This window comes from Anguilla anguilla, chromosome 16, assembly GCF_013347855.1.
Source record: "Anguilla anguilla isolate fAngAng1 chromosome 16, fAngAng1.pri, whole genome shotgun sequence".
Taxonomy (NCBI): Eukaryota; Metazoa; Chordata; class Actinopteri; order Anguilliformes; family Anguillidae; genus Anguilla; species Anguilla anguilla.
The window spans coordinates 26860436-26872935 of NC_049216.1; the positions used below are offsets into that span (position 1 = coordinate 26860436).

The following is a 12500-nucleotide window of genomic DNA, read 5'->3' on the forward strand; positions in this document are numbered from 1 at the left end:
AGTGCAGTGATTGGATCAGGTTTGGAATTGGGCAGGTGCAGCTCTCATGTACAGACATGCTTGTCTTGGATTGTGACCACTAGCACCCATCGAGTTCAGAATGTAGAGATGTAACATTTCATGGTGTCATGCCAAGTAAGGCTGATCTCCAAAAAACTTAATTCTCCAGTACAGCAAAATGTTTTTATTGCAAGGTTTTTGCAAGACTTGTGCATGATGATATAAAAGATGACGGCTTTGGGCACATCTGAAGAAGGATTTGCCTAAATAAAAGATGAGAAGATAAAATATGAGGTACTGAGGCAGTGGCTTTGCGCCGATATTACTGTTGTGGTGTGGCCCCTTGGACAGGGCCCAGTTTTGGGGCCCCTCCAACAGGGCCCAGTTTTAGGGCCCCTCAGTCAGGGCCCAGTTTTAAGGCCCCTCAGTCAGGGCCCAGTTTTAAGGCCCCTCCGACAGGGCCCAGTTTTAAGGCCCCTCAGTCAGGGCCCAGTTTTAAGGCCCCTGTGTGTTTGGCCCGGTCCCCAGGCTGATGGTGTCGGGCTCGTCCGCGCTGCCCCAGCCCACCCTGGAGCGCTGGCAGGAGATCACGGGACACACCCTGCTGGAGCGCTACGGCATGACCGAGATCGGCATGGCGCTGTCCAACCCGCTGAAGGGCCCGCGCGTTCCAGGTACCGCCCCCCTGCCCGTCTGTCCTGCAGGTACCGCCCCCCTGCCCGTCTGTCCTGCAGGTACCGCCCCCCTGCCTGTCTGTCCTGCAGGTACTGCCCCCCTGCCCATCTGTCCTGCAGGTACCGCCCCCGTCTGTCTGTCCTGCAGATAATGGCCACCGTCTGTCTGTCCTGAGAGTACTGCCCCCGTCCGTCTGTCGTATTGACAGTATATAAATGGACGATGGGACACAGCTATATTCAATGGGTGAGATAAGAGGCTAATAATATCACTTCCTGATGGGCCTCTCGTGCAGTGGATACTGGGAATGCACAAGTTTGCACAGACGTCAAGTCTCCGGTTGATGATACAAACGATGTACTCTTTGGAGTACCTGCACTGTAGAATTCTCAAAGTAACTTTCTGTAATATGTAGTGTGGATGATAGTTTTCCACTTTCCATATGGAAAGAGCTTCAGGGTGGATTTTTAGGGAGATTATTCTTCACACATTACAGCATAGTGCTTCCAGGTTGCAGGCTGATGACCTCATTATTTGTGCCGAGAAGCCCAAAAACCGTCACTTCCGCTGGCACGCGCTAGGAGAGAAATCCTGGCCCCCTGGTCTGTCCTGCAGGTGCAGTGCCCGTCCATCTGTCCTGACAGTATGGCTCATACCTTGTTTTGTTCCACCACCACCCATGTTCTGGACGCCGTGTGCATTTTTTGTGAGACTTTGACACAAATACATGGTAAAAAGCAGGCATGGCTGGAGTTTTGTTGCAGTTCTTAGGGGAAGTATTGATCCAGTTGGAGACAACGGTATCATTGATTTTGCGGGAGGGAGATGCTGATTCTGGTTTGGTACAAGGCCCTGAAAACGAATGGGCTTCTGTTCATAATGAAGCTGGGGCTGTGCCAGATTCGAGTAGAAGGCGCGCACTGGTTTTGTACTGTGTGATGATACTGGTTTTCCACCATTACTTCATTGCAACTGAGAGGCATGTACCCGATGAGAGGTTGAGGGTGAGAGTAGGGGAACATGTTCATTGGTCTGCAATCATCCAGGTGGTGGTAGTGTTCTTTTTTATTATCCATATAGACATCAAAGTTAGAAGGATGCGTCTTATAAAATGAAGCTGGGGGGCACATAGCCCACACAATTCCTTAGGTTTCTTTAAAGATATACTGTGCAGTGAAAATATTTTAAAGTAACAATGCTCTATTATACCTGCGATGCACTGGCAATCTCTGCCTTTGCGGACATTTGCCGAATCTGTGCTACTCTGTGTGTTTCTTTGAGGATGTCTTTAGGACGTTTCTAGGCGTGGCACTCTTTTCTGTGCTGGGACGGATGTATGTGGCTACGGAGCCAGTGGGATGGGATCATGTTTCAACTGAGTGTTTGTAGCTTTCTATTGCTGTGGCGGAGATGAAGAAGTACAGTGAAGCGAAGCAACAAGCCGACAGGCCTCGTTCAAAAACCAGAGTCAACCTTGGAATTGCTTTTCTTCGATGGCAACTGCTATCAAACAGTGGAGATAGAAAAAATAAAAACGGATATGAAATATAAAAACGGGGGTGAGTGGGCGGGGTTGAGGATGGAGACTTCTTTGATTGTAAACACAGGGCTAAAAATCCTGCATAGCATGCCTTTAAAGTTTAGGAAGTTTATTGATTTGGGCAGGCGGGTGGGGAGGGGTGGGGGGGTTTGTCTTTCCTGAAAAAAAGAGTTCATTGCTTTGTCTGAGGATGTGTGGGAAAGCCTAGAAGAGCCGGACAGTGAATTCTCCCTGTTAGCATGGGGTCTTGTCTTCTCATGGCGTTTCTGAGCAAACACAGCTCCTCCATGTGCGTTTTTTGATTATTATACAAATACCTATCCCTGTACCTGTCATCGGATGTCACTTTACACAAAGCTGCTATCGCACCTGTCAAATCCTCATGACTTCAGGCGTGATATTTCAGACATCTGTCACTCCGTGGACCGTAAGTACATAAGTATCTGATGTTGTACTTGTCAAACACCCGAGACACATGAATCTTTTACCCGCCTCCCTCTCAGCTGTCACGGCTTGCGTGGAAGCGCGGAGTCTCTTTACCTCTAACTCCACACGCGTGTGGATACCGCAGCCCCTCTCCACCCCGGCCCCCTGGCTCTGAAGAGCCAACCACAGGCTTTATGAGGCCCCCCGTGGGCAGCAGGGTTAGCCCCGCCGGTGATGGGACACACATGATACCAGTTAGGAGTGTGTAAAGAGATTAAAGCCAGGGATGCCAGGCTTTCTGGAGGGCTGGCGCGCCCTGTCAATCACGCACTCCGCCTGCGCATCACCCGTTCCGGCTGTTTCCGTCTCTAAGCCGCCTGTTGTTCACCAGACGAGGTGAACTATTTTAAGAGAATGATTGGGTTTGCTGATTTTCTTGCTGTTATTTTTTTGTGGGGGGGTGGGCTTCAAAGCAGTGCTCCGATGGCTTGAGCTCACTGCCTTCAAAAGCAGAGCTGGGTTTGTGGGTTTCGTGGCTGCGCGCTGGAAGTGAAGAGAGAGGGTTATCTGTAATGCTCAGGGGTGGCTACTGAGACGAGCCCGGAGACGCCACCGTCGTATCGACTTTCCCCACCGCCGCGTGCGAGCTGCCCGTAGACGCGAGCGCGATGCCGTCTCATATTAAAGTAGGTTAAAGCAAATCAATATCCTCGCATAGCTCGGAAAGGAAAGAGCGCTTCATTTACTGAGTTCCTCCCATCCGGCCTCTTCAAACGGCAGCCATTAAACCAATGCCGTAAACTTAGCTTTAACTAGAGCGCCATCTGTTTTTCTCATATCGAGACAAAAATGACATGTCGTCAGAAATATTTACAGCTCGCTATAATCTCTGTTTCATAGTCATTTTTCTTATATAAGGAAATGGAATGAGAAGCTGCGGAATCTAGGAAATTTGTTCATGACCACACAGCGAAGTGTGCAGTTCAGCCAACTGACATGCAATTAAGTCTTGAAGGGGAATGACTGACTGGAGCTTCATTGTGCGTGTATGTCCATCTCTCCAGCTTGCACTGTTATTGGGTGTGAGGTGTTTCACATGAATGTCACTAAGCATGTCAGCCTGCATCTTCTTCAGTCTCTACCTCACTGTGTGTTTCCAGTCTTTCTCTTTGTCTCCCCACCTTCACTAGTCTCTCTCTCTCGGTGTGTGTGTGCGGGGTGCGTGTTTATGTGTGTGTGTGTGTGTGTGTATGTGTGCGTGCGTTTATGTGTGTGTCTCTGTGTGTGTATGTGTGTGCGTGCGTGTGTATGCATATATGCGAGTGGGTGTGTAAGTGACAGTGTGGTGTGCGTGTGTGTGTGTGTGTGTGTGTGTGTGGTATATGTGTGTGTGTGTGAGTGACAGTATGGTGTGCGTCTGTATGTGCATATATATTTGTATGTGTGTCCGTATGTGTTTGTATGTATGTGTGTGAGTGAGTGTGTGTGTGTGTGTGTGTGGTATATGTGTGTGTGTGTGAGTGACAGTATGGTGTGCGTCTGTATGTGCATATATATTTGTATGTGTTTGTATGTATGTGTGTGAGTGACTGTGTGTGTGTGTGTGTGTGTGCGTCACGGCCTCTGTGTGAGGCGCTTGCCCCAGGCTCCAGGGGACGCTGTCATTGGTGGAGCAGCCCAGCTCCAGGGGGCCCAGCAGCGAGCGCAGCGTGAAGGCCCTGAATTATTCATGAGGCGCGGGCGGGGCGCTCTGCTCCGCCTGGCTGCGCTCGTTTGGAGGCGCTGGCATGGCTGCCGCTGCCTTAATTAGGGGTTCAGACGGGCACGCCAATGAAGCCTCCTTAATGGTGGTCCCTGCAGTCAGGGGACGCCTGTCTTTGACAAGACTATCGCCACAGGCCCGCTGCATTCCACCACTCTTACACACCCGTCCCCAATACGTACACTGACACACAGACACACACATACGCGCACACACTCACACCACACACAGACACACACACGCGCACACACTCACATGCACACACACACACACATGTGCACACACTCACACACACACACGCGCACACATTCACACATGCACACACATGCACACACACGCGCACACACTCACATGCACACACACACACACAGACACACACACATGCGCACACACACACATGCACACACATGCACACACACTCACACACACACACACTCACACACATATACAAGCACACACACATACGCACACACTCACATGCACACACACTCACACGCACACACACACACACACACATGCATCTGCACACACACACGTACACATTCACACAAACACGCGCATTCATCAACAATACGCACACACACATACACAGGCACATTCAGATGCAAATATTATTGTTCATACAGGCACTGTGCAGTACTGACACGGAACAAGGTTGCCAAGGGACACCAGTGAAGTGTTATTTATTTGCTGCTGTTTTCCTTTTCTAGAAATGGCCGGTGTTACACTCCTGGTGGAGCGTTGTTTAATTTCTGCTGAGAGCTGATGTTGACAGAGTATCATTTCATTAGTTATTTTTAGCCTGTCACTCAACAGCCAGCACAGTAGTGTTTCTACCAGATGATTTCATTTTCCATATGGCTTGTGAATATTTACCTCGGGTGGGAGTGTGTGTGTGTGTGTGTGTGTGTGTGTGTGTGTGTGTGTGTGTGTGTGTGTGTGTGTGTGTGTGTGTGTGTGTGTGTGTGTGTGTGTGTGTGTGTGTGTGTGTGTGTGTGTGTGTGTGTGTGTGTGTGTGTGTGAGAGAGAGAGAGGGAGAGAGAGAGAGCGACTGCAAGGGCAAAATTAATTTCAGCTAAAGCTCTAATTCCACCGCAGTCACTCATGCAGTTCACCAGATGAAACAGTACGTGATCAGCCTATTGCTCCTGTGACACCCTTTATTCCTCATGGTAACACCTCTGCTGCCTTTGCCTCCCTTTCATTCCCCCCCCCCCAGCCCGTGTCTCTGGGTCGTCACTCACTCTCGGTTCCCCTGAACGCGCGCTGACTTAAATGCCACGGGCCTTTTCCCGGGGAGGGAGCGCTCCGGCTGAAATTATTCGCGGATCTCTGTGACTTTTTCTGGATTTTGGGAGAGAAACCGCGTTTTCCGTTTTCGCCGTCGCGGCAGCCTTTTCCGTGGCCGAGGACGCGGCGACGGTAACTAAGGAACGATGAGCCATGCTTCGCCCTGAGAGAGACGTGGGGGGAGAGGCCATCGCTCTGTCCTCGGGAAAATGGGAGCTCATGCGGTCCCTATGTTGGGCTGCAATAAAGATAAATTAGCTCAAGTACCAAACACTTTGGCTCAGTCTCTTGTCCCTGATGCTGTTCTTAGCATTCTGTGGTGCTCCTCACACCCGGGCCAGGTCCAGATTGAGTGCTAGTGAAATTAAAGTGGCTGGAGGATGATAGTGTGTGTTTGCATTCCAGGCGTGATAGCGTGTTGTCGTGAAATGCATTGAGCACAGTCTCGTATAATGGAGTGGTCTCAGCGTTTCCTACACGCATACTCTGCATCTGTTCCAGGGAGCTGTGAAAAGGCCGATATTGTCTTTCCCAAACTTCTCTCTGTTTTCCCGGCCTCATTTCAACGTGGCACAGATTTTTGCAGCCTATAAACATTTCAGCACTGTTATGAAAGGAGTAATCCATTTAAAACATCGCTTTTTGGCATTAGCCATGTAAAAGAATTGTAATTGCATTCTTAAAATGGATGATCTTGTATGGCTGTGGGAACCCAGCAGTATCAAGGCATGGGCTGACTGATGAAGTTCTGCCCTGCTCAGCACCGCTATCCAGACCCCATAACTTTACACCCACAGTGACATATTGGACAAGTTAAAACCCAATCCAACAGGCACATCGTACCCCAGTGCAGGGAGTAACATGGGTCTCAGCGCCATGAAAACTACTCCTTCCTGTAGCTGTGTTTTGGTAAGAGTTTAAAGTGATTTACGTCACAGTGCATTTTAATTAAAGGATATCAGAGAGGATAAGTTAGATTTATGCGCGGCAGATTTACTCCGTTGACAATCTTTGACTGATGGGCATTTCGGGAGAGTAAATCAGGCCAGTGAAAGAGGGGCTTATTTTGAATTGTCATGTGAGCTTTGTCTTTCGTTGAAAAGGCATCGGCCTGTGAAATGACATACCCTGCAGTATCAGAGAAACACTGGAAAGGTGGCCTTTGGCTGTTCTCATTAAGCTCTACACTCTGCTCTCTATATAATAATCTATATATTGATATAATCATGCATATGAATACATGTGTGCAGAGTATGTTGGTGTTTAGTGTGTGTGTGTGTGTGTGTGTGTGTGTGTGTTCCAGGGGTTGTTTCATTTGCGCATTTATCTGTTCAGATACAGAATGTGGTGGTGTTGTTTAGTGTTGTATGTGTGTGTAAACAGGGCGTTTAATTTGTGTGTGTTGCCCGCTCAGGTGCAGTAGGCAGACCCCTTCCTGGGGTGGAGGTGTGCATCGTTATGAACACCACCTGCTCCACCATCGCCGAGGGCAACAGCAAGGAGACTAAGGTAGCTGGGAGAAGAATTTGTTTCTCTCACGCTGTACAGTCAGAATATGTACCCTTTGTTTTTATACATTGATTAAATGTGTTTTCATGGTGTTTGGCGTATTTGCCCAAAAGAAGTATGGTATGAAATTGATTTCAGCGTTTCATTAAGAGCCAGTGCGCTACCGTGGAACCTGTCCGCCATTTTGTAACACTGTAACTGTGTATCCGTGGTGTCTTTGGGCTGCAGGTGAGACCGGGTCTGGAGGGGAAGGAGGGGGAGCTGCTGGTCCGGGGGCCCTCGGTCTTTAAGGAGTACTGGAACAGACCGCAGGAGACCAGGGAGGCCTTTACTGCCCACGGCTGGTTCAGAACAGGTACGGTCTGACCGCTGCACATTAACCTCGCACGCTTTACAAACCACTCACAGGCCCGACCGCAGACCCGATTAACATCAGCGGCCCTGCTTAGTCTTTCTCCCCTGCAGGACGGTATTGATCACGCTCTTCAGCACACTGAGCATCAATCATAATCCTGTCTGTTCTTACGAGGAAGCTACACTCTGGATATGCATTTGTCAACAAACCAACAGGCTTAAAAAAGCTAGCTGGCTGGGTTAATAACAAAAATAGTGACAGAAATAAACGTGGTTCACCCTCAAAGAAAAAGTCTTCAAACTTTCTTTCGCAATTTTTGTTACTTATTTTATTTTGCAAAAAGTACACAGATATTCCAGCCATGAAGCCGACAGTATCTAACTGCTGTTTCCGACAGTAGTCGGAAAGCATAATGGCAAGTTAATTGGGCACAGCTTACTTTCAGTGAATCAGTTTCCCCCCCACCTCCCCCTGGTATATACCTCAAAGCCAAAAAGTCTGTGTACTTTCTTCTCCTGTTGCAACAGAAAAGACAAAGGCAAAAATTGCCAAAGAAACTTTTGGGATATTTTTAGTACAAACCTCATTTATTTTTTGTCTTTGAATTTGAGAGTTAGGTATGAAACACCGACTAACCATTCTTAACTACAGGTCAGGACAGTGTGATGATTCACTTTTAATAGCAAAAACATGCACTTGGAATGAAGCAGTTGACTGGTGATATTTAATTCCCCTTCATCTTAATGTTGAAGACTTGAAAGTGTGTTGTTTGAGCATTCCCTATTATTTATTACCTAAATGATGATACCTCAAATGAACAGTGAGGTCCATAATGTTAGGGACAAAGACATATTGTTTTTCTTGATTTGACTGTACTCCACAATTTTAGATTTGTTATCTAAAGGTGCAGATTCTCAGCTTTTATTAAAGGGTATTTTTGTATACATTTTGTTTTCCCCATGTAGAGATTACAGCTGTTTTTAAACAAAGTCCCCCTGTTTCAGGGCACCATAATGTTTGGGGCATATTAGTGCTATGCAAATGAAAGTAGTCATTTTTTGCTTGAGGTCTGTGACCCATTACCAGATGCTGAGTATCTTTTCTGGTGATGCTCTGACACTGCAGCCATTTTCTACTCCTACTTGTTTTGGGGGCTAGTTGCCTTAGGTTTTCTCTTCTGCGTATGAAACGCATGTTCAATTGGATTCAGATCGAGTGAATGACTTTTCCTGTTTTTGGCTTTGAAAAACGTCTTGTGGCTTTAGCAGTATATTTGGAATTATTGTATAGCTGTAGAACGAAGGACTGTCCAATGAGTTTGGCGGCATTGGCTTGAACTTGAGCAGGTAAGATGCTTCTGTACACTTCAGAATTCATAACACCTCCACCACCATGTTTCACAGATGAGAGGCGGTGCTTTGGATCTTGGGCAGTTCCTTTCGCCCTCTCAATTATTTCTTGTCTTCACTCTGATACAAGTCAGCATTGGACATATCTGTCCAAAAGATAACTCTGCAGGCTCTGTAACCTGGCCACCCTGTTTTGCAGTGTAGCCTCTGTAGTTCTGTTCGTGAAGTTTTCTGACAGTAGTCACTGACACATCCACGCCTGCCTCCTGAAGTGTTTCTGATCTGTTGGACAGATGCTTGGGGGTTTTTCTTCATCATGGTGAGAATTGTTCAGTCATCAACTCTAGAGGTCTTCCGTGGCCTTGCCAGGCCCTTTGCGATTACTGAGCTCACCAATGCTCTCTTCCATCTTCATGATGTTCCAAGTAGTTGATTTTGATAAGGCTAAGGTTTCCCTTTAATAAACCCACAAATCTACACTTTACCCATGTGAATTGTTTGATTGCAAATCTAAAATTGTGGAATACACAATGTGCCAAATCTCGAAAAAGAAATTTCTTTGTATCAGACATTACGTAGCTCACTGATTGTGGTCACAGGACTTATTTTCAGTGTCCCTGGGCTTATGGGTACATTTAAATGGTTGAATTTCAGAATTAACTTCAGTTGCAACAATGAAGGGGCTGCAGGTCCATGGAAAATATTGAAAATCTGACATCTACATCACACTGCTGATGAAGATTAATGTGGCATGTGCTTTGTATGACGTTCTGTAGATAATTTGGTTTAAAGTAAATAAAGGGCTTATATAACTGTAAATTTGTAATTAATTCCAAAGAATTATAGAAAGCATTTGAGAGCAGAGAAGTGCTTGTTGGGAAAAAAAAAACTCTTGTGAATGGTACAGAGCAGTGTTTTAAGTGTAGCGTGAGTACTACACACTCAAGCAGCATTACCATTTAGTTTAAAACAAACATAGAACTAACATTTACATTTAGGCATTTAAAAGACACTCTTATCCAGACTTTTCTAAGTGCATGAAAAAGTACATACTGTATGTACACTAACATACACAAACTGACGACACTTATGTTGAAGGAATCGTTCAGATAATTTATCTCTTTCCGCACTGGTATGGAAGTATACTTTCCCTCCACTCCTCCTTTAGCGCTCCTGACTCCTCTTCAGGCCGCTGAAGGAGACGGTGGGGGTGCTGAGGGTGGACGCTCCTCATGGGAAGCCTGCTTTCAAAGCCTGACAGGAGGGAGAGAGAAGGGGAGGGAGGCGGGGGAAGAGAGTGTCTGTGCAGGATTGAGCTTCACAGAGGGAAGGGGAGCGTGGAGCAGTGTGGGGCTGAGGAACAGAGAGAGGGAGATAGAGGGTGAGAGAGAGATTGAGACAGTGAGAGGGAGGGAGGGAGAGAGAGGGAGAGAGGGGAGGGAGGGAGGGAGAGAGAAGGAGAGGGAGGGAGAGAGAGAGGGAGAGAGTGAGAGACTGTGAGCAGGAGGGAGAGAGAGAGAGGGAGAGAGTGAGAGACTGTGAGCAGGAGGGAGGGAGAGAGAGAGAGAGAAAGAGAGGGAGGGAGGGAGGGAGAGAGAGAGAGGGGGAGAGAGAGAGGGAGAGAGTGAGAGACTGTGAGCAGGAGGGAGGGAGAGAGAGAGAGAGAGAGAAAGAGAGAAAGAGAGAGAGGGAGGGAGGGAGGGAGAGAGAGAGAGAGAGGGAGAGAGTGAGAGAGAGAGGGGGAGAGTGAGAGAGAAGGAGCGGGAGGGAGGGGGGGGCTCAGAGTGGGTTTAATTGGCTTTAAGGGGCGGAGGGACAGTGTTCCTGCACGCCACTGTCACACTCCATTAGACGCACAGTCCAGATAATGAGAGCGAGCGCAATCAGCTCCCAGCAGACAAGCTCCCCAGGCATGGGCACGGCCCGCCCCCGTCTCCCCCGGCAACTCTGCTGCCCCCACCCCCCGGTCTACCCCAGCGCTCCACACAGCCTTCCTGCTGTCACCCCCCCCCCCCACCCCCCAGGCTCTGAGGTCCTGTTCTCTACTGTATTTGAGGAGAGAGAACACCACTAATACTGGCTCAGTACTCTGTGGGATTATATTTCAGTATCACTCCCAAAAAACACATTTCCAAACATGTATTTCCAGAACTCTGGATAATTAATCATGAACTCATTTAGTATTGAGCCACGCCACTCTGTGCTGGTCTTCATGGTGAAGGTAGAATGCTGAAGGCGAGAGAGAAGATGAGCATTGTGGGTACTTTGAAGGGCTCGTGTTCACATTTCTTCTCTCCCTCTTACCTGCCCCCCCCCCCCCCCGCCCCCCCCCAGCTCTGTGTTCTGGAGATACGAGCACTGCTTCGCCACTGTCTGCGGATCAATACGGGCTCTGCTTGCGCCCCATTGGCTGTTTTAATTGCTTAAGTGCTGCCGCATGCCGTGACTGGCACTTGTATAGATAATCTGTCACTCGGTCTTGAGTGCTCACTTTGTGTACCTCCACACTCATTTGTTACCATTGATTTTCTCTTCCTCCATTTCTTTCTCTTCTTCTCGTTCTCATATTTTCGTGGCTCGGTTTCTGGTGCGGGCGCAGATTACCCAGGAGAAAGGCAGGGACTCAGTCTGTGACACTGTAGCGGCAACAATACAAGATGGGCGGCTTGCAACACGTGCTTTTCCTGATTTAATATCCCCATTCGCACGGTATCAGCCGCTCTTACTCTGGAAATGTGATCCTTTCTCTCCGAAGGAAATGGAGGCCATTTTACCTGCTCTTAATTTCCTGCAATTTCTTTGGCGTTTAAGTAACAAATAATGTCGCCGTCCGTTAAATGTCAGCACGAATGGTTTTACATTTTGTGCGTTGATGTACGGTGACCTGTTGTTGCGCAGACCAGTCAGATGAGCCACTCACAAGGAGCCAAGAAATCACACAGGAGGAATATTACTTCCACTGGGTTTACTCATGCGCTGCTCGGCTAGCTCTGTGCTTTAGTCTTAATTGGGACAAAAGTGTTGCTTTTAGCGTCTTGTTGTGTCAGTTTGTTTTGTTTATGATTTTTACGAGACGTCACATATCGTGTCACATCCAGGTTATGATTTGCTTTTCTTTGGCACATTGTTAAATAGTGTTCACGGGGTTAGCATTTTTGTGGCATTGGTCACTGGTATGGAAGAGAGTCAGAAGACTGTGGCACTATTCAAATTCCACTCTCTCACCAGCCTTTATCATATGACAGTGCTTTTGCACTGAAAGCTATTGTTTCAGATATTGCTTTGGGTGTTTAAAACACGTGCCGGCTTATGATCATTCCTGCACAGATAGAATGATAAACTGAGTCCTTCCGCGACCTTACTCTGTGATTGCGTATTATCGGGGTCTAGAACACAAAACGACACGGCGCGCTCGTTGCAGAAGCGGGTCTTTAATATTCCTGGAGCGTGCAGCGATGACGGATTCGCGGCGTCCGTATCCGCAACGCAGTCTTAACAGCTCGGGCGATTCGTCGCTCGGTCCCGTTGATCGTTATCATTGACGCGGGGAGCGATTCCTCGCCGAAAATTTTCGCATGAAATATCGACTTCTGG

The 12500-nt window shown here is 47.9% G+C and overlaps 1 protein-coding gene across 1 annotated transcript in view; it reads left to right on the top strand.

The window, feature by feature from the left end:
- The window catches only part of acsf3 (acyl-CoA synthetase family member 3), a 32633-nt gene that overhangs the window by 8280 nt on the left and 11853 nt on the right, over positions 1-12500 (top strand). Inside the window, exons 5-7 of the mRNA XM_035396775.1 lie at positions 529-674; positions 7108-7202; positions 7431-7557. Of these exons, the coding sequence (XP_035252666.1) occupies positions 529-674; positions 7108-7202; positions 7431-7557 (368 nt within the window). The remainder of the gene's footprint in view (positions 1-528; positions 675-7107; positions 7203-7430; positions 7558-12500) is intronic.